The 20418-nt window shown below is 45.1% G+C and overlaps 2 protein-coding genes across 5 annotated transcripts in view; one reads left to right on the forward strand and one right to left on the reverse strand.

The window, feature by feature from the left end:
* CNN3 (calponin 3) overlaps window positions 1-12923 on the forward strand; it is a 34519-nt gene extending 21596 nt beyond the window's left edge. The window contains exons 2-7 of the mRNA XM_008264856.4: window positions 4616-4737; window positions 4964-5030; window positions 6910-7047; window positions 7734-7850; window positions 9415-9561; window positions 11814-12923. Of these exons, the coding sequence (XP_008263078.2) occupies window positions 4616-4737; window positions 4964-5030; window positions 6910-7047; window positions 7734-7850; window positions 9415-9561; window positions 11814-12155 (933 nt within the window). The 3' untranslated portion in view covers window positions 12156-12923. The remainder of the gene's footprint in view (window positions 1-4615; window positions 4738-4963; window positions 5031-6909; window positions 7048-7733; window positions 7851-9414; window positions 9562-11813) is intronic.
* Window positions 12924-14780: 1857 nt separating this feature from the next.
* Window positions 14781-20418, reverse strand: part of SLC44A3 (solute carrier family 44 member 3) — an 80249-nt gene continuing 74611 nt past the window's right edge. For all 4 annotated transcript variants that reach the window (XM_017346061.3, XM_008264857.4, XM_002715848.5 and 1 more), the window contains exons 13-15: window positions 19274-19411; window positions 16081-16317; window positions 14781-15141 (exon numbers count right to left, since the gene is read on the reverse strand). In XM_017346061.3, coding sequence (XP_017201550.3) covers window positions 15037-15141; window positions 16081-16317; window positions 19274-19411 — 480 coding nt within the window. In that variant the 3' untranslated portion in view covers window positions 14781-15036. The remainder of the gene's footprint in view (window positions 15142-16080; window positions 16318-19273; window positions 19412-20418) is intronic.

A 20418-nucleotide genomic window follows, 5' to 3' on the forward strand; every position in this document is an offset into this window, starting at 1 on the left:
CAGCCCTCAAGAAGAAGACAAGTGTGTGAAGAAGGGGCGGGCAGTGAGTTTGAGCAGGTAGAACATCTACGAAATGAATCTGGGAAGGTCAAGCAACATTTGAAATAGAGCAAAGCAAATTTATAAACAATGCAAAGGAGTGATTGTTGAGCAGGGTCCAGTAAAATTCCCCCAAGGTGTCCATATGATCAAGTCCTTTTCTTAAGCTCACTTTCTTTTGTTGTGAGGAAGGAAAGGGTCAGCCTTTTCCATCTCATGTTCAGAGAGTAAAGCTTTCTGATGAAAATAGTCAATCAGTTTTACTGGCCAACCAACGCTGACTTGTTAATTGCTTTCACGTGCCTTGATTTTAAAATAGTCCTCTGCAGCTGACTGGACTGCAGAAGGCTCACTTATTAAGACAAATATTAACAGTATTTAGGCAGAAAAATCCTTGCTGTTCCTTTAGTTAAGGGAACACCCTAAGTCAAAAGCAACAGTTGTAAGATGTGGTTGCATGGCTAGTTTTAAATTGTCGTTTATCAAATGGGGCCTTGAGGTGGGCATATAAGTGCTTGTGAATTGCTCCTGTGCACCTGCTGGTACAATTAAGTCTCAGAGGAACCCACGGCCAGTTGTTGGTAGGGCAGAGACTTGAACCCACGTGCGTCTGACTGCAGCGCTTGATTTTTCTATCTCCCCCATCCTTTGGGGAGGACTGTCCACACAGATGAAAACTCCTCTCTGGGATCCAGGATATTTTGAGTTAGGCTGTAATCGCTTTGTGGTTTGGGGCACGGCACTGAGTCTATTGGACTCATTCTATACTTTTCAGGTTAAACAATAGCTATTCTCATTTGGTGTAAGAATACCACCATCATCCTGAAAAAATTCCCTACCCCTCCACCTCTACATTTGAAGAAACAAAGAGAAAATATTTCTTGCCAAGTTTGATGCTTGACCAAATTGTATATACAGGGTAGAGTAGGAAGGGCCTGCATTCTTCAGATCAGCCTTCTTATTGTACAAGCAGAAATTGTTGGATCAGGAGATGTTAGATGAAGTCTCCAAGGGCTCACAGCAAAGATGGGTTGAGCCTGACTTGGAGCTAAGACAGAACTTGCCTCATCCTAGCAGATTATGTGTTTCTTCAGATTTATTGAAATGTATCTTCCAGCTGAGAATCCCTTCACTTTTAAAACACATTTCAACCCACAGTTACAATGCGCTCTCCATGGCTGATGCTTATTCGCAGCACCATTTTGCACTTTTCTTCTCCGTGTGCTCCCTGCACTCCCCGCATCTCCAGTTGACATAGGGCTTCTCCTTCTAGCTGCCTAACCACAGGATTCCACCGTGAAAATATAATCAAGACTCAGAGTTAGTCCAGGGGCCAGCACTGTGGTGTAGCAAGTAAAACTGCTGCCTATAGTGCTGGCATCCCATCTGGATGCCTGTTCTAGTCCCAGCTGCTCCACTTCCAGTCCAGCTCTCTGCTATGGCCTGGGAAGGCATAGTTGAAGATGACCCAAGTCTTTGGGCCCCTGCACCCTTGTGGGAGACCCGGAAGTAGCTCCTGGCTCTTGGCTTCAGATTTGTCCAGTTCCGGCCACTGCGGCCATTTGGGGAGTGAACCAGCAGATGGAAGACTTTTTCCCTCTCCCACTTCCCTTCCCCTTCCCTTCCCCCTCCCTTCCCCCTCCCCTTCTCCCTCCTTCCTCCCTCCTTCCTCCCCATCTCCCTCCCTCCCCCCTTCCCCATCTCCCTCCCTCCCCCCTTCCCCATCTCCCTCCCCCTCTCCCTCCCTCCCCCTCCTTCTCCTCCCCTCCCTCCCCCTCCCCCCTCCCCTTCCTCACTCTGCCTTTCAAATAAATAAATCTTTTTAAAAAAAGTTAGTACACCAGCTTAGGAGCCACATAGAAATGGACTTGTTTGCTATGTTGGAGGAGACAACACTACCTAGGAACATTCATTGCAGGTGTTGGGATGAGCAGGTACTTCTGCTCACCAGGGGCAAGGTGTGTCCCTGTGGCAGAATCTTCTAGCACTACCATCTCTCCCTTCCCCATTCTCCAGCCCGTAGGACCCCAGCTGGCAGGAAATAGAAATAGGCTTGTGTTTTCCAGGGAGCAGCGATACAAGGGGCAAGAATCATCACACACTAGGTAGCTTTATATTGTGCCTAGTGTTGGTTATGAAATATTGCAGTGCTAGTCATCATAACATAAAAATGCAAACTGGTTGGATTTCCCAGTTAAGTACATCTACAGCTTGAATTCTCTTCTGTTGAAGGTGTGGAGTCATTTCTCTCTCGTGGGGGAGAGGATTGAGATCTGTCATCTCTCCACATGATATAATCATCAAATATGCTGTGTCAGAACAGAAGCCTCACCCTCTGTGTGGGCAAGGGGGAGATTAAGGAGTGGTCTCACTGTGTTCCATGGGATATGTGGAGGTGCCGGTGGTAGAGAGCCTGTAAATGTGTGACTTTGCCACCTCCTGCCTGGGAAGTGGGAATCTTTTCCCCACCTTGGACGGTAGAACAGGCTGTCATGGCTATGGACAGACATGAAAAGGAGCCAGAGTCAAGTGGGACAGAGCTGGTTTTTGCTGTCAGGGGACTTAAAGGTAAGCAGGCCAGCCTCTCACATGTCTGTCCCGGTCCTGCTGATTCAGGCTCTCTCTTGCCAAGGACCTGAAAACAGCCCACAGCCTTGTGTTCTGGCACTAGAACCGAGGGCATTTTGCACCATTGTGCTTGCTTGCCTGTGACTGGTCTGGACTGGGACTCAATGAACCTCCTCATGACTCAGATGTGATGTTGCCATTTCATTCTTTTCAGTAATTAAACCTAATTATGTCTCATGGACAGCAAAGACTTTTTTAAAAAGATGTATTTATTTAAAATATTTTACAAAGATTATTTATTTGAAAGGCAGAGTTACAGAGAGAGACGCCTTCTCTCTGCTGGTTCACTCCGTGGATGGCTGCAGTGGCCAGGCTGAAGCCAGGAGCTTTTTCTGGGTTTCCTGCCTGGGTGCCAGGCCCCAGACCTTTGGTCATCTCCTGCTGCTTTTTCCAGGCCATTAGTAGGGAGCTGAATTGGAAGTAGAGATGGTAACCACCGGCCCCACAGCAGACACGGACACTGTTCATTTTCATTCCCAGCAATGCCTCAGTTGACTCCCACACCGTGGTCTCTATCGCTTTCATCTGTGCTGTGTGAGAAGGCAGGCGATCCATGGCCTCACTTCTTCCTGGCTCTGCTCTTCTTGATAATGGACCAGCTCCTTAAGGACAGGAGGACTGTGCTCGCTTCGGCAGCACATATACTAAAAAAGGACAGGACGACCAGGAAGAGCTTAAGAAATCGAGCATGTGGGGCTGGCGCTGCGATGTAGAAGGTTCAGCCTTGCCTGCAGTGTTAACATCCCATATGGGAACTGGTTCAAGTCCCGGCTGCTCTACTTCCAGTCAACTCTCTGCTAATGCTCCTGGGAAAGCAGCAGAAGATGGCCCAAGTACCTGGACCCTGCACCCATGTGGGAGACCCAGAAGAAGCTTCTGGCTCCTGGCTTCAGCCTGGCCCAGGCCCAGCTATTTAGATTTATTTATTTTATTTACAGAGAGAGGAGAGATAGAAAGATCTGTTACCCACTGGGACACTCCCCAAATGGCCACAATGGTTGGGGCTGGGCTAGACCAAAGCCAGGAGTCTGGAACTCCATCCAGGTTGCCCCTGCAGGTGCAGGGGCCCAAGCTCTTGGGCCATCATCCACTGCCTTCCTAGGTGCAGTAGCAGGAAGCTGGACCAAAAGTGGAGCAGCCAGGACTCCAACTGGCATTCATGGGATGCTGCCACGGCAGGCAGCAGCTCAACCCCCTGAGACAAAATGCCGGTCCAGAGCATGTGGTTTTTTTTAAACAATATTTTGTTCAAATGTTATTTTTCAAAATTGAGGTCTGTGGTCTTACTATGAAGGGGTCTTTCAGAATCTGTTTCAGCGTGTATGATAGCATGGCATTTGTGTTGTTGCCTTTATTATTAAATTCAGTTTTATTAACAGGATATCAGGTAGAATGCTAGGTACTAAGGGTCCCGAAGTGAATAAAATGCTTTTCCTTCCTGTGAGGGATGTCATGGATGGAAGCTACATACATGGGATTGGAAGTGTGTATGTGGGCAATATGTAGTGTGTATTTGGATGCATAGAAGGCATACACCAAAACCTTCCCGGCAACAAAACGATTGGGATGTTAGGTCTTGGCTAGATGAAATACTTGTGAAATGGTTGCATGTGCCAGAATCCTCTCCCCATCTTTGTCTGGACTATGGAGGTGGTGAAAAATTTTAAGTCACGGCTAATGCCAGCTCTAAGAGACTCTTCAGTCCTTGTCACTTCCTGTGTGTCGTGAGTGGGAATTTGCCTGCGCTTGACGGGTATCTTCTCAGAGCCAGCTTATCTCCGTGTGCTGTTGAAAACCCTCTGGGACACCGCCTTCACCGGTTACTGGTTACCGGAGCTGGGAAGGTTGATTGAGTTTGCCGGGGAACTCTGCGGGCTTCATGGAGAGTGAGCACAGTTAGAGCCGGTTGCGCGGCAGCGACGTTCAAGTTGGTTGGCTTGTGTTTCAGATTGCGTCCAAGTATGACCATCAGGCAGAAGAAGACCTTCGCAACTGGATTGAAGAGGTGACGGGCATGAGCATCGGCACCAACTTCCAGCTGGGCCTAAAGGACGGCATCATCCTCTGCGAGTGAGTGGAGGCCCCAGGGTCCGGGTCGCCAGTCTCCCCCACCGCCCCCCGCTACTCCCTGCAGCCTCTGTCCAGCCTGCCTTCCCCATCCAGGGTGCCAAGTCTTGAGGTTCTGGATGTGTGGGGGATGCTTTCTTTTACTGATGAAAAAGGAACCAGCTCTGTATTCCAATCCCTGTTGTTGTGTGACCGCTAAATGAAGCTTCTGGCTTATTTTTCTTTTCAGACTCATCAACAAGCTGCAGCCAGGCTCAGTGAAGAAGGTGAACGAGTCCTCATTAAACTGGCCTCAGGTAACAGCCGGTCCAGCCTCCAGCTCTGGCCGCTTTACATTTTTATAGAGTGGAAGCTTGATTTCAGTTTTTTGCTTTTTTGATTAGTTTGTAAAACAGGTTTTGGCAGGAATTTGTGTGCATCACTATAGTTTTTGCCAGTGTTTGTTTCCATAATTACTCATATTGAACGTCTTTATAGTCATTACATATTTAGCTCGGAAGCTTTACTTTGATGGATTGGTTTGAGAGACAGAAGACACAGATGTCTTAACCACTAGGCCAAACACCCACTCCAGTTTTCCTATATTTAGTCTACCTACTTTTAGAAGGGAGTTGACACAGCTTACAAAGAGTAATATAACCTAGATCATAAGGATCAACAAGAGAAAAAGGTAAAGGTATTTAATATAACAACTAATGGTTGATTATAGAACACTATATCAAACAGAGTTGGTGAACTCAAAAGGCTTCCATAGCCTTGGCAACTCATGACAAGAGCCTAGGGTGATTACTGATGCCATAAACAGTGTCAATTTGTTAAGTCAACAACAGAAGTCACTGTGCACTTACTCCTCATGTAGGATCTCTGTCCTTAGTGTGCTGTACATTGTGATTTAGTGCTATAACTAGTACTCAAACAGTATTTTTCACTTTGTGTTTCTATGTGGGTGCAAACTGTTGAAATCTTTACTTAATATATGCTAAACTGATCTTCTGTATATAAAGAGAATTGAAAATGAATCTCGATGTGAATGGAAGGGGAGAGGGAGTGGGAAAGGGGAGGGTTGCAGGTGGGAGGGAAGTTATGGGGGGGGGGAAAGCCATTGTAATCCATAAGCTGTACTTTGGAAATTTATATTAATTAAATAAAAGTTAAAAAAAAACACTATCAGAAATAATCTTAGTTCACAAATATATGATTAAGTAAAATTAGACATTTATTTGGTTTTGACCAAGTGTTAAGATATGCAAAAATAAGCATTTAGTAACCACAATTTTTTGAGGTTTATTTTATGTTTTTGAAAGGCAGAAAGAGAAAAGCAGATCTCCTGTCTGCTCCCTTTCCAAATGCCCACAGCAGGTAGATCTGGGCCAGGCAAAAACTGGCAGCCAGGAACTCAGTCTGAGTCGCCCATGTGGGTGTCAGGGTCCCAACTACTTGCTGCATCACCTGGTGTCTCCTAGGGTGCACATTAGCAGGAAGCTAAAGCCAGAACTCAAATCTAGGCAGTCCTACGTGGGATGGGAGCATCCCAAGTAGAACCTTAACCACTATGCAAAATGCCCATCCCACACAAATTTATTCTTAAATTAGAATTAAAACATGTGGATTTTTATTAATGTAGTTGGACAAAGAAAATTCCGTAACTGGGGTCCGTGGTTAGCCTAGCAGTTGATTCCTGACTCTAGTTTCTGACCTAAGCTTCCTGCAAAGTGCACCCTGGGAGACAGCAGTGGCGTCCTACCACCCACGGGATTGAGTTCTCAGCACCTGACCCTGGCCTTGGCCTTGGCCCTGGCCATTGTGGGCATTTGGACTGCAAACCAGCGGATAGGAACTCTCACTATCTCTTTTTCTCTTACAAATAAACAAACAGAAAAATTCCAGGACTGGATAGCTCTGACGTAGAATTCTTAAATATTTATAAGGGAAATCTTGCCCTGAAAGAGCTGAAAATACCCAACTGCATAAAAGTATTGAGGCCATTGTGTGACCCTCATTGAGAGAGACTCTCTCTAATCTTTCCTCACCAGAGAGCTGTGCTTAGGGTATAAATCCTTGCCAAGTAGCTTTCTGTCCAGCATCTTATAAACTAGTCATGAAAACTTAGAATTCTTAGATATTGCAACAGTCAACATTTATCCCTCAGTGCTATGTGAACCTTTTTCTTTGTAGTTGGAGAATATTGGCAACTTTATTAAAGCTATCCAGGCTTACGGGATGAAGCCACATGACATATTCGAAGCAAATGATCTTTTCGAGAATGGCAATATGACCCAGGTTCAGACTACATTGGTGGCTCTGGCAGGGCTGGTACGTACATGTCTTTCATGGCCGATTAAAAGAATTCCCCGATGGTGAATTGCGTCATTGCTCTGCCCTGGGGACTCAGACCTGGTGGGTGGGGCCTGTCTTGTGTTAGCTTTGTGGAAAGGCTGCTGACTTGCGTTAGGGAGCTTAATAGAACGCTCACATTGCAGAGGGGGCATTGCATCCGTGAGCAGCCTTGCATTCTTTTGGTGTCTACCTCATGAAACCCTCCTCTATAGACAGATGCTTTTTTTTTTTTTTTTTTTTTTTTTGACAGGCAGAGTGGACAGTGAGAGAGACAGACAGAGAAAGGTCTTCCTTTGCCGTTGGTTCACCCTCCAATGGCTGCCGCGGCTGGCGCGCTGCGGCCGGCGCATCGCGCTGATCCGATGGCAGGAGCCAGGTGCTTCTCCTGGTCTCCCATGGGGTGCAGGGCCCAAGCACTTGGGCCATCCTCCACTGCACTCCCTGGCCACAGCAGACAGCTGGCCTGGAAGAGGGGCAGCCGGGACAGAATCCGGCGCCCCGACCGGGACTAGAACCCGGTGTGCCGGCGCCGCAAGGCGGAGGATTAGCCTAGTGAGCCGCGGCACCGGCCCAGATGCTTTCTTTGTTGTACCTGCTGTACAGCTCTTCTCAGTGTGTCTATTAAGTGTCCCTTTTCAGTTAGTGTGTATGTTTCCACCCAGGCTAAGACAAAAGGGTTCCATACAACCATTGACATTGGAGTAAAGTATGCAGAAAAACAAACAAGACGTTTTGATGAAGGAAAACTCAAAGCTGGCCAGAGTGTGATTGGTTTGCAGGTAAGTGACGTGGTGTTGGCTTACGCAGTCCCATATTCAATCACATTAATTCTTGCCATGCAAACTGTTAAGTCTCTGCAAGTAAAGACAACATTAAAGGACTGTCACATTGACTCTGGGAATGGTTATATGATTTAAAGCCTAGGAGACTGATGGATTTTGGAAGAAACCTCACTTGAAAGTTGGTTGTCCAGGAAATGAACTTTTTTTTCTAATCACAGTATCTTTTAAGAAAATTCACTTTATGACTTCCTAAATGTTGCTGACAATATAAGCAGTTTTGCAGAACCTTAATCCCAAAGTCATTTATTTACCCTAGAAAGCATGATGTGGCTTGCAAACCCTGCCAGAATTTGTCAGTTTAATTCTTAGGAAATAATTTAGATTTTTTTTTCCTTTTCACATTGTTCCCTTTGAGAGTGTAGCAAGAACATCACTGCTAAATGCCCTCAGTGCCATGGGCTGCACTGTCATACCTGCTTGATTCCTTGCCCTTGCTTGACTAGTCCTGTGTGAAGTGGGCTTATTTTCCAATGGCACAGAATTGTATCCAAACAGTAGTCATTTAGTTAAATTATAACCCCTTAGAAGGAACTTGTAACAATGATACCCTGGAGTTTGAAACAGATTAAAGAAAGAAAATCAAGTCACACAATACTGTGGCGGGTGTGATTTTTAACAATCCACATGGATATTTTTGGCTATACATGTTTGTTTATATGTCTGTGTAGCTATTGATACGTACACAAGGTGAGAACAGGAGGGGAACATTAAAGATGTTGACTCACATTCAGTGTCTGGATGGTGGCATTACAACGATCTCTCTTCTCTTTTCTTTTTGTTCATGTGTATTTTCTAAATCTTCAGTGAAGAGGTTTTACTTTCAGTAGTAAAGGTTTTCTGTAACAAATCTCGTTTTTAAGGAAAAGAGACCAGCAGTGAATACTGTACTGGTTGGTCCTGAAGCCGCTCTTGGTGCAGAAAAGTTAATCATTGCTCCTCTGACCTCAGTTGGGTTCAGAATCTTCTTTCTGCCTCTCACTTTGGCCTGTCCAATGATGTGAGATTTGGGGGAGTAAAATATGGTTCTTTCCCCCATGAAAATATGGTGATTTTGAAAGTAAGAAGTTCCTATTAAGCTTCCAGAGAAAATCTGTGGCATTGCTTTTACATTTATGTGCAACAGATCTGGAGGAGAAAGGCATACTGCCTGGCCCGAGGTTGCTTCTGCACTACTAATGACTGGAGCAGGTGCCCCTGCTTAAGCTGAGAGAGAGCAGGGGAAGAGCAGCAGGGAGGTTGCTCACAGTCCTGCCACTGCGATAGCTTCTGTGTTCATGTGAATTAGCGATCAGGCTTTATAAGCAGTAAAGTTTTGGAAAATTTTACAGTTAGCACTTGAAATCTCAAATCTTTAAAAGCAGAGAGAGAAGTTCTGTGCCTGGTTGACTTGAACCTTAGCTTAGGAACTTGTCAGTTGCACTCCTTCCATTTGTTTTGTTTGTATTATATATGTTGTTGACTTCTGATGATTAGTGCTAATTTTATTTTTTTAACTTAAAAGATGGGAACCAATAAGTGTGCCAGCCAGGCAGGAATGACAGCCTATGGAACCAGGAGGCATCTTTATGATCCCAAAATGCAAACTGACAAACCTTTTGATCAGACCACAATTAGTCTGCAGATGGGCACCAACAAAGGAGCCAGCCAGGTAAGTGATGCCTTTTAATAGTTGCAGCCCAGAGTATAAAAGAGCTATTTTAAGTAGCACTTACCTTACTATTAACTTTATATAAATAGAATTTTTTTGTATAATATATTTACAGTCTATACCTTCAGGAATGGAGATTTTGCTAGAGAAAGAAAAGATTTAAAGAACTTTTTCTCCAGGAACAAAAGTTTGCAGTGGCTCCTGGTTTTTGTCAGCAGTTGGAACAGCTGGCTTTCCTACCTAACCAGAAAGTAGAGACATAGCTTGTTGTGTTCTTGCTCCAAAATCCAAAGATTACATATTTAAATGCTGGCTTTTTTGGAGTCTTGGTTTAAAAGGAGCCCCCCCCCACACACACACACACCTTTTTAAGATTTTATGTGTTTATTTGAGAGGCAGAGTTAGAGAGAGAGGGAGGGGGAGAGACAAAGAGGTCTTCTATCTGCTGGGCTGATCCGAAGCCAGGAGCCAGGAGCTTCTTCCAGGTCTCCCACATAGGTGCAGGGGCCCAAGCACTTGGGCCATCTTCTACTGCTTTCCCAGGCCATAGTAGGGAGCTGGATGAGAGGAGCAGCCGGGACTCAAACTGGTGCCCATATGGGGTGCCACAGGTGGAGCCTTAGCACACTATGCCACAGTGCTGGCTCCTAAAAGGAGCCCTTTTTAAGTTAATAGATGGTAAAAAAAAAAAAAAAAAAATCCGGTATTCTGCAAAGAACTATTAATTTGCATTTAATAGGAATTGGTTTAATAGTAACTAATAGGAACTAATTCCTGTTAAATGCTAGTTAAGTAGTTCCTAAAATAATAGAAGTTCTTAAGCAGGAGATGGAAAACGCAGTGTGGTAAACATGCCCATGCTGTAATAACACTCAAGACAGGAGTGTATCCTGGTCACATACGGACAGAACGCTGGCAGCAGGAGGCTTCCATAGCCGTTTGAGAGCACACAGGTCTCCATCCAGCAGGATGGGGGCAGGGGGTTGAGGTTTCACGTTTGCCTTGTGGAATGCACCCTGCCACACGTGGCAGTGTCTCCCACAGCTGCCGCTCGGTTTGCATTTCTACCACTTTAACTCTGGACGTGTGTCCCAGGGCTGAGTGGAGAAGGAAGAACGAGGAGCTGAGCCTTGCTCATGGACCAGCTTCTCTGCAGCCGCGGCTCTTCCCTGTCTCGGAGCCTTGTGAGGAAGCTCAGCGTGGTGCTTGCTGAATGTAGTATTCCAAGCTTTTGAGATGGGTAATCTAGGTAGTGTGTATAGTCATGATAGCCTTTCAGATGTAGCTTTCAGGTGTGCCTGCATTGTGCTTTTTTATGTTCTTTTTTAAAAAAAGTTATTCTCATCTATTTGAAGGGCAGAGATGCCTTCCATCCACTAGTTCACTCCCCAAATGCTCACGACAGCCAGGAGCCAGAAATTCTGTCTGGGTCTCCCAAGTGGTTGGCAGGGGCCCATGCACTTGAGCCATCATGTGCTGCCTCCCAGGGTGCATCAGCAGGAAGCTGGATTGTAAGGACTGTAACCAGCACTCTGGTGTGGAATGATGTGGAATGTGATTTGAGAAGCAGGCATCCCAAATGGTGGGTTAACCCCCTGTACCCCAATGCCTACCCCTGTTTTTACATTCTTTATATGCTATCTTCTCCTAGATCCAAAGGAGGTAGTATTGTCTCCATTTTTCATGTGGGAAACCTAAAACTAAAAGTCAGTTACCAGCCAGCACCGTGGCTCACTAGGCTAATTCTCCACCTGTGGTGCCGATACTTCGGTTCTAGTCCTGGGGGGTGCCAGTTATGTCCCGGTTGCTCCTCTTCCAGTCCAGCTCTCTGCTGTAGCCCAGGAAGGCAGTGGAGGATGGCCCAAGTGCTTGGGCCCTGTACCTGCATGGGAGACCAGGAGGAAGCACCTGGCTCCTGGCTTCGGATCGGCGTAGCACGCCGGCTGCAACAGAAGGAAGACCTTTCTCTTTGTCTCTCACTGTCTAACTCTGCCTATCAGACTGCCATAGACAGTCTGACAGCAGAGCAAGGGTTGAAAGGGAGATCTGACCCATCTGGAAATCAGTGAATATTGCTTCATAAAAATGACTCAGTGTCTGGATATTTTGGTAAACTAGCTTTACAACTCCTGAGCCAACTGGAGGTTACTGTATTATATTCACATTCAAAATGGGTTTCATAATTTATAAAAGAGTTACAAGAATATGTCTGAAGCTGCTGTTTTAACTTTGGTATTATGTTCTGATGCCAGGCAGGGATGTTGGCACCGGGTACCAGAAGAGACATCTACGATCAGAAGCTAACATTACAGCCAGTGGACAACTCGACGATCTCTCTACAGATGGGAACCAACAAAGTTGCTTCCCAGAAAGGAATGAGTGTGTACGGGCTTGGGCGGCAGGTGTATGATCCCAAATACTGTGCCGCCCCGACTGAGCCTGCCATTCACAATGGAAGCCAAGGGACAGGGACAAACGGGTCAGAAATCAGTGATAGCGATTCCCAGGCAGAATACCCAGATGAGTATCATGGCGAGTACCAGGATGACTACCGCAGGGATTACCAGTATGGTGACCAGGGCATTGATTACTAGAGACACCCAGAGGAGCCCGGTATTCAGTCCATCGCTCCTGTTCAGTGAGAACCAAGCTAGCCTTGAGTAATTTTTATCTCGTCTTCCTAAAACACTATTATGCTTATTATACCTAAAAAAGAAATTGCCTTACATACATTCCTTTTTCCTTTCTCTGCCTCTTCCCTCAATAGTTGCCTTTTAGTGCTGTAACAGTTAAATCCTACAGCATAACCAGTAACTCGCACATGAAGTAAAAAGGAATACTGTGAAAGGGGAGTACTCTTGTACAGCCAATTCTTTTATTAAAGATCTATGCATTTTTACAATCTTAAATCGGTATTTTCAAACAGTAGGAACTCTTTTTCTTTTTTTACAGTTCAGTGTATCTGGTTTCTACATGGAAGACTAAACTCATGCTTCTTGCTAATTGTGGTTTTTGCCAACTAAATCTAAGATATGCAGCATTTTAGAAATTTACATATCAATGTTTCTACAGTATTGTTTGCTAATTTTTAAATAAAGTCCTGATCAGTGTGCACCTGTGATTATATGTGTACTCATTCTCTTACCCAAGCTGACAAGAGCTTTTCAGAGCGTGTTGCTGAAGGAGCGTGCACAGACGTGGCCTGCCGCCTTCCGGGCCTTTGGTGGTGCATGCTCTTCCTGTTTGTGCCAATGTATCAATGTAGAGTTGCTCTGTTTTCTTCAGCTGTATTTATTGCTGCATTTCTCAGCATAAACTTATCCCATTGTATTTTTTATAAATAAATATTTTTTTTGAACATTCATATGAGCCACCGACTGGTTATTTTCTGGCTAGCTTCCACACAGGTAGAATTTTTTTTAAGAGTATTCTTTCCCAGGTATTGTTTCAAGATACTTTAGCATTATTTTATTTTATCCACACAAAACTGCACTCCCTGCTTGAGGTAGCTGAGGAGATAAATGAAAGCCCTGCCCGGTAAATGCCAGCCAGGACCCAAGCCATTATCTGGCTCTTGCTTTTATTTCTCTGTGACTTGGCTGCCCCAGATTCATCTTAAATTCAACTTGGAAAATCTTCAGATCCTCTTCAGGGATATGGGTGGGTAGGGGGGATTTTGAATTCCTATCCTAGGGTCAGTATTGAATAAGAAACACTGGATCAGGAATAGGATTACTGTTTTTGTAACATGCTAGGGTTTATATAAAACCTAAACCCTGAGTCAGGTGGTGACAGAAATGCAGTCACTTTTACTCGCAACTACCCGACCCTGTCTCAGCCTCGTGATTCTTCTGATAGGATGGGCTGTGCTGGACTTGGGTGAAGATGAGCCTGCTTTGCTAGGGCAGACAATGAAAGTGCAGGCATGGCTTGATGAACCTACAGAAGCCAGGTGTCCTTGCCCGTCACTCCACATGACCGGGTTTACTGCTTCTGAGAAAGGGAGCCTGGGGCTGCGCAGCTAACTCAGTGGTGCTGTTGAAAGAAACTCAGCTGCATTGAAGGTAGACCTGAGCTGTCGGGCTGCTTCCTGTCCTCTTTGAAGAGCTATTTGAGAAGCGAGCCTTATTTCACACTACCTGCCCTGCCTAAGAAGCCAGGCTGGTCCTCCTGTTTGGCAAATCATTCTACCTGCCCATCCAACAGATGAGGCTGCCAATCAGCGTGGAAAATGCTCCTGCTTGCTTAAAGCTTTAAAAAGTGCCCCCCCCCCCGGTCTTTAGAAATGATGTCTTGGTGTAAGTATTTTCAAAAACATTCCAGGGGGTTTTCACGTGGGGCTGTTTGGAATCCATTTGTGCAGAATATCTTATTTGCTAAGGGTGCCTCTAGCTTTCTAAAGATTTGTTTGAAAAGCAGAGAGCACTTCCATCCACTGGTTTACTCCTCAAATGGATACAGTGGCCAGAGCTGAGCCAGGCTGAAGCCATGAGCCAGGGACTCCATCAGGTCTCCCGCGTGGGTGGCAGGGGCCCAAGCATTCAGGCCATTTGCTGCTGCTTTCCCAGGCACATTAGCAGGAAGTTGGGTTGGAAGTGGGGCAGCCAAGACTTGGACTGGCACTCTCAGGCATTGCCTTAAGCCACTGTGCCATAATGCTGTCCCCTGCTTAACCAGCTAAGTCTGCTCTGGCTGAACTGCTGCCTTTGTCCTCCTTGTGCCCAGTTCTTGTAGTGGTTCCAGTTTGAGTGTAAACTTTTGGTTTTTATCTTTATGCAAACTAAAAATTATACTTTAATAAGCTGAAATATTTAGTATATTTCCAGGATTGGATGAGTAGAGAGAATTTCTGCCCTGTATGAAAGTAATAGTTTAGGGATTTCTGTTCAGATTCTTTAAAAACAAAGGCTTTAGGGACCGGTATTGTGATGTAGAGGGTTAAGCTGCCAACTGTGACACCATCATCCCATATGGGGGCTGGTTTTAGTCCCGGCTGCTCCACTTGCAATCTAGCTCCCTGCTATTGCACCTGGGAAGTCAGTGGAAGATGGCCAAGGTGCTTGGGTCCCTGTACCCATGAATGAGACCCAGAAGAAGCTCCTGGCTCAGCTCCAGCCATTGTAGCCATTTGAGGAATGAACCAGTAGTTGGAAGATCTGTGTCTCCTCACTCTGTATCTGCTTTTAAATAAATAAATAAAAAAAAAAAAGCTTTAAGAATTACTTGAAAAAAAATCCAAAAAGGTTTATTGTTTGCCCTCAGAAACATCAGTTGTTACATATGTACTTTTTAAATTGGTGCATATAAACAAGGTTTTGAAAGAGTTTATCCCAGTTGGTCCAAAAAAGGCTCTACACTTTATGGTTCTACTATTGTAAGAAAGTCAAAGCATGACAAAAAAAAAAGACAATAAAAGAACAGGGTCCACCAGGCCTGGCCATCTGTGATCAGCTCTTGGGACACGTCATCAGGCACTTATCTCACAATGGGCCGGAGTTCTGTTCCCCCTTCATTCCTTGGCGAGCTCTTGTCTCCCTCTGCCCTTGCACTGTGCAGTTTGTTGGTCTTTTGTACGAAATTCTGAAAAACAAAAGTGAGTGTGACCAGCATGAGGAATCTGCCTTGCTGGTAACCACTGATTTGGCCCTGCTGGGTTCTGGGAACTGAATCCTCAGGTAGGAGTCTCTTCTTGGCCTAAAGTATGTTGTGGGGAGGGGGTTAGAATTCTGAATGGCTTTTTCTCTGGAAAAGTGTGAATTGGCCCACCCTCAAACACTCTTCTTCAGACTACATACAAATAAGTCAAAATAGACGCCAAAGTAAACATGGTGCTTCCGTGTTTGACGGGCGGAAGGATGAGCATTTCAACAAAAGAAGTGCTTGTTAAACTTCAGTGCCTGCCGAACTGCAGAGTGCTCTGTTTCAAGCTCAAAGGGCTTTACTACCTACATTTTAGGGCAACAGAATTAAAATGTCAACGTGACCGAGAACCAAGTGCTGTTAAAATGCCCCTGTGTACACAGGATAAGGCGCACAGGCGCGACTGTTGGAAACAGCTGCCTGCTATTTGCAGATAGAAGCATGTGGGGACTCTGCGGAGGGTGGGGCTCTCCCCACAGTGGTGAATTGGGCCGGAGCACTGCAGATCCCTGGACGCTGGTGCAGCCTGGCATGTGTGCGCCCCCGAAAATACACTGCCTGTGACACTATTGGGCATGTAGTGATGCTCTAGAGACTTCTGGACCACCCAGGAGGCCAGAGCAAACCATTAAGACTAAGGGATTTGGGCTTCTGTGTCCAGAACACCTTCCCCCACCCCAAGTCAAAGGCACTGCTCGTACTGAGGAACCTATCTGTTCATAACTGGGGAAGTTGCACCTACACCTGTCTCGGGACATTGAGGCTGTGTGGCAGTAGAAGCCCACAGAGCCTTCTGAAAGACCTGGGTGTGAACCGCCTCTGCAATTCTTCCATACTGATTGTGGGGCAGACTGCAAAGGAAATGCCATGGTAACTTACCCAAAACTCTTGGTCCATGAAGTAGGGCTTTTCTGATGATCCATCATTTGTCTCCAGGTCAACAGTAAAACAGAGGAAAAGTGCGTCCAGCACGGCGTCAAACACAGATAAAAAACTGTGGGCTACTAAGTAGGCAAAAAACGCTACCAGTAAGAGAGGGATTGCCCACACCTGGAGCACACGGTTGTAGTTAAAGGCCATCAGCCCTCCGAAGACAGTGAAACACACCACCAGTACCTGTCCAAAACAAGCGTTTGTTGGAAACAGCTTAACAAAGACATTTTGTCAGTTCCGACGGTCTCCTATGTGTGCGGGGACTGAGACAGTGTGTGCCCTGTCCTAAAGCATGCTTGTCAGGAATGTTGGCAGAAGGAAGTAAAAGAGAAATGAAAATCCACGTCTAAGAACCACCACTTTGTGAGGGTGGGCGGAGAGAGTGCCTGTCCTTTCATTCTATTCCTAGTTTTTGTATTTGCATTGAAGGAATAATAACTCAAAAACTATTCCATGTTTCACTTCACAGTACAAGAAGCAGTTTTTACTTTAAAATTTTGTTAATAAGTGCCAGGATTTAACACTGCAACTGTCCACTGAGTGGGTTTAATATAGATGATTAAGTGATGGGGGTTAAAGTGGAGGGGCTTTCCAGGGCTGGTGTGGGTAAACAGTAGGATCTACTGTAGGTTTTTGCTGCTGTCTGGGTTTATTACATCCCCAGCCCCACGGGTACAGGCCATGAGGTACCTAATTTTCTAAGAGATGGAATGGAGCCCACCTGAGGTTCACGCTGCCCCCAAATGTCCACAAGATAGAGAGGGAAGTCTCAGTTCTGTTTCATTCAAGAAATCAAAGATTCACTGGTTAATGCATTGTCATTAAAAGCTCATTGGCTATTAAATGTTCCTTAAGGGAAATACCAGAAAGTGAATTACTAAATAAAAGATAAGCCTATTGTAAAGATAAAATGACATTCCAAAAATTTTTGAAAGCTGTTACTAGAAAATGTCACCTGCAATCCTACAAAGCTACTTAAACAATGTTATCCACTGAGACTTTAATTTATTATTTATTTGAGAGGCAGGGACAGAGTTAGAGAGCTGTCCTGTGCTAGTTCGCTCCCTAAATGTCCATAACAGCTGGGGCTGAGCAGCCAAAGCTGGGAGCTGGAAACTCAATCCTGGTCTGCCACACAGGTGGCAGGAACCCAATGACTTGAGTCATCACTGCTGCCTCGCAGTCTGCAGTAACAGGAAGCTAGAGTCAGGAATTAGAGCTGGGACTTGAACTCAGGTGCTCGGATATGGGATGCAGGCATCCCACCAGTATCTTAATCACTACATGAATTGCCTGTACCTACTACCTATTTAAATACAACTACAACTTAACATTATTCTGGCTGTTTTGAAAGGCATGATTATTTTGTGCTTTGATGGCTACTGTCACATGAAACACCTCTGGGGCCCAACTGAACCTTAAATCTATGTGAAATCAAACATGACTACTACAGTACTGTACCAGAAATGTATGCCAAATACCATAGAAACACCACATGCTGAATGAGAAGCAGCGTGCCCATATTCGACACCGGCTGTTAATTATGTTCACTTCTGGGTACTACCAAAGGTTGGGCACTTATGTCAGATGTGGTAGAATGGCTGAAAGAAGCATGAGTGCTTAGCTTGGAATAAAGAGAACATGGCGGGAAGGTCATGGTGTGTGTGGCCAAGAATCTCAAGGGACATCAGGTGGTGGAAGTGGGGTTAGGCAAACAGATGTACAGAATTAGGTTGTGAGAATTATGCAGATACTGGGTCATGGTATCAAGAACCTTCTAAATCGAAGCACAATCAGGGAGGGGCTGGTGTACCACTTCCATCAATGTTTCAGTTACTCTTCCCTAAACCTGGCTAGGACATAGTATCTTTACTTTATAGGTAAGAAATCTGAAGTTTGGAGGTGGTGTTGCAGTGTAGCAGGTAAAGCTGCCACCTGGGTACCAGTCTGTGTCCCAGATGCTTCACTTCTTATCTAGCCCCATGCTAATGGCCTGGGGAAAAACAGCAGAGGATGGCTCAAGCGCTTGGACCGCCGCCACCCACATGGGAGACCTGGAAGAAGTTCCTGGCTCCTGGTTTCAGCCTGACCCAGCACTGGCCATTGCAGCCAACAGGAATGAACCAGAAGATGGAAGACCTCTCTCTTTCTCTGTCTCTCCTCTTTCTATAACTCTGACTTCCAAATAATAAATAAATAAATCTTTTTTATAAAAAAAAAAAAAAAAAAAAAACCTGAAGTTTGAAAAGTGTGAATCAGAATGGTGGTGAAAGACTTCAAGTTCAGGGCTGTGTCCTTTATCCCATGAGATGTTGCTGAAGCTCCAAGATGCTCCCTTACTTCACAGGACCATACAATTCCTTGAAAAAACTTACTCAAATCACAGCAGAAATGTAACTTTGGCTCCATTTAGGACATTAATCAATTCTCTTATTTCTAGACTTAATGCCCATTTATGTACAAGTCTCATCAAGTTTCAATACTATTTCCATACAATTTAAAATGATGTATTCATTTCAAAGGCAGATTTACAGAAAGACAGTGTTTTCCAACATGGCCACAACAGCAGGGGCTGGGCCAGGCTGAAGCCAGGAGCCAGGAACTCCATCTGGGTCTCCCACATGGGTGTAGGGCCCCAAGCACTTGGGCCATTTTCCACTGCTTTCCCAGGCACATTAGCAGGGAGCTGGACTGGAAGTGGAGCAGCTGGAATTTGAACCAGTGCTCACACTTGCAGCCACCAGCATAATCTGCTGCACCATAATGCCATCCTCTATTGCCATATATTTTTATGACCTAAAAGAAAGACCCACAAAACTCATTTTGTGATATTCTATTTTCACTTAAGACGTGGAAAAGTGGGAATCTGAATAGTAGAGAAAATTCACCAGAGGTAAGGGGATAAAACTAGGATTAACAAACTGGCTCTACCTATGGTGGGATCCTAGGCAAGTCAGCTTTAGTTTCATCATCGGCAAACTAGGGCTAGCTTGTGGGACTGAAGACTAAATGAGTTACGAAGCACAGCATCTATTGAGGAAGTGCACAAGACACATCAGTTCCCTTTCAAACTGATTACTGCACAGCTTAAATTGTTTGAATCCCAGGTCCCTTTATTTATTCAATCAAGACATCTCACCTTTCCTAGAAAAATTATGAAGTTCCCAAAGCAGTTAACAGATGTTAAATGACTTGAATTCTTGGACAAGATTTTGAGTGCATCTCTTGCTGACGTACAAAAATCTGTTCCGTTAATGGCAGTTGTGGTATATGCATTCTGAAACAAAAGAGTTTAAAAGATGATTCTTATAATGATCTTAAAGACAATACAGTGGAATCACAAAATAGAGAAAGACAGTTGGTATAAACTCACTCTCTCTACCCATAACAAATCATTTTCTTTTCCAAGTCTTTCCAGTCTCTGGTTTTAGTCACATATATTTTCATATAGTTACAGTAGATGGAAAAGATAAATACGTCTCATCAGCATGGTGGTTTGAACGCCCCACCTCAAACATATGGAAATGATGAGTAAGGCATAAATTATTCTTTAATGCACAGCAGAGTTTGAGGGCAGGAAAGGAAGTTTGGGTGCCAGAAAGAAAGCAGCCCCTGGTGATTTGTGAGAGCTGGACCCAAAGGTGCACTAGGCATGTGGTGAGTGAGGCTTTAGGCGCTGGGATTTAACCCTTCAGGGATCAGAGCAATGACCAGGCTCTTATGAGGGAACTGAGCTCTGGGCACAAACTCCGTATTCATACCCAACTCAAAATCAACCAACCATCCCAGGAAAGTGGTGAGGAAATGCACTACCCGGGACCACTGATATTACCAGGGCATCTCTGAGGCCAGAGAATGGTGGGGTCCAACAGACAATAACCCTCCATGAGGTGGGAATGACTGGCAGGCGCTCCAAGGAGATGAACAGCACAGGGAGAGGGGAATCTGTGCCTTGACAACCAGCGGGGCAGCAGGCTGGGGAAGCATGGTGTGGTGCTAAGGAGATAAGGGAAGGACAGGGGCTGCAAGGCGCTCACAGACGGCAGGAAAAAGGAAGGTGCTGAGTAGAAAACAAACTGAACAGAAATTCTGGAATGAGAAATGGACAATGTAAATGGTGCAGCGTCACAACTGTACATCTTTTTCCTTTATACAGTATGGAATGTCATGTTGCTACATAACTTCTATAATTTTTTTAAAATTTTTTGACAGCAGAGTTAGTCAGTGAGAGAGACAGAGAGAGTTATAGACAGTGAGAGAGAGAGAGAGACAGAGAGAAAGGTC

Source organism: Oryctolagus cuniculus, chromosome 7, assembly GCF_964237555.1.
Source record: "Oryctolagus cuniculus chromosome 7, mOryCun1.1, whole genome shotgun sequence".
Taxonomy (NCBI): Eukaryota; Metazoa; Chordata; class Mammalia; order Lagomorpha; family Leporidae; genus Oryctolagus; species Oryctolagus cuniculus.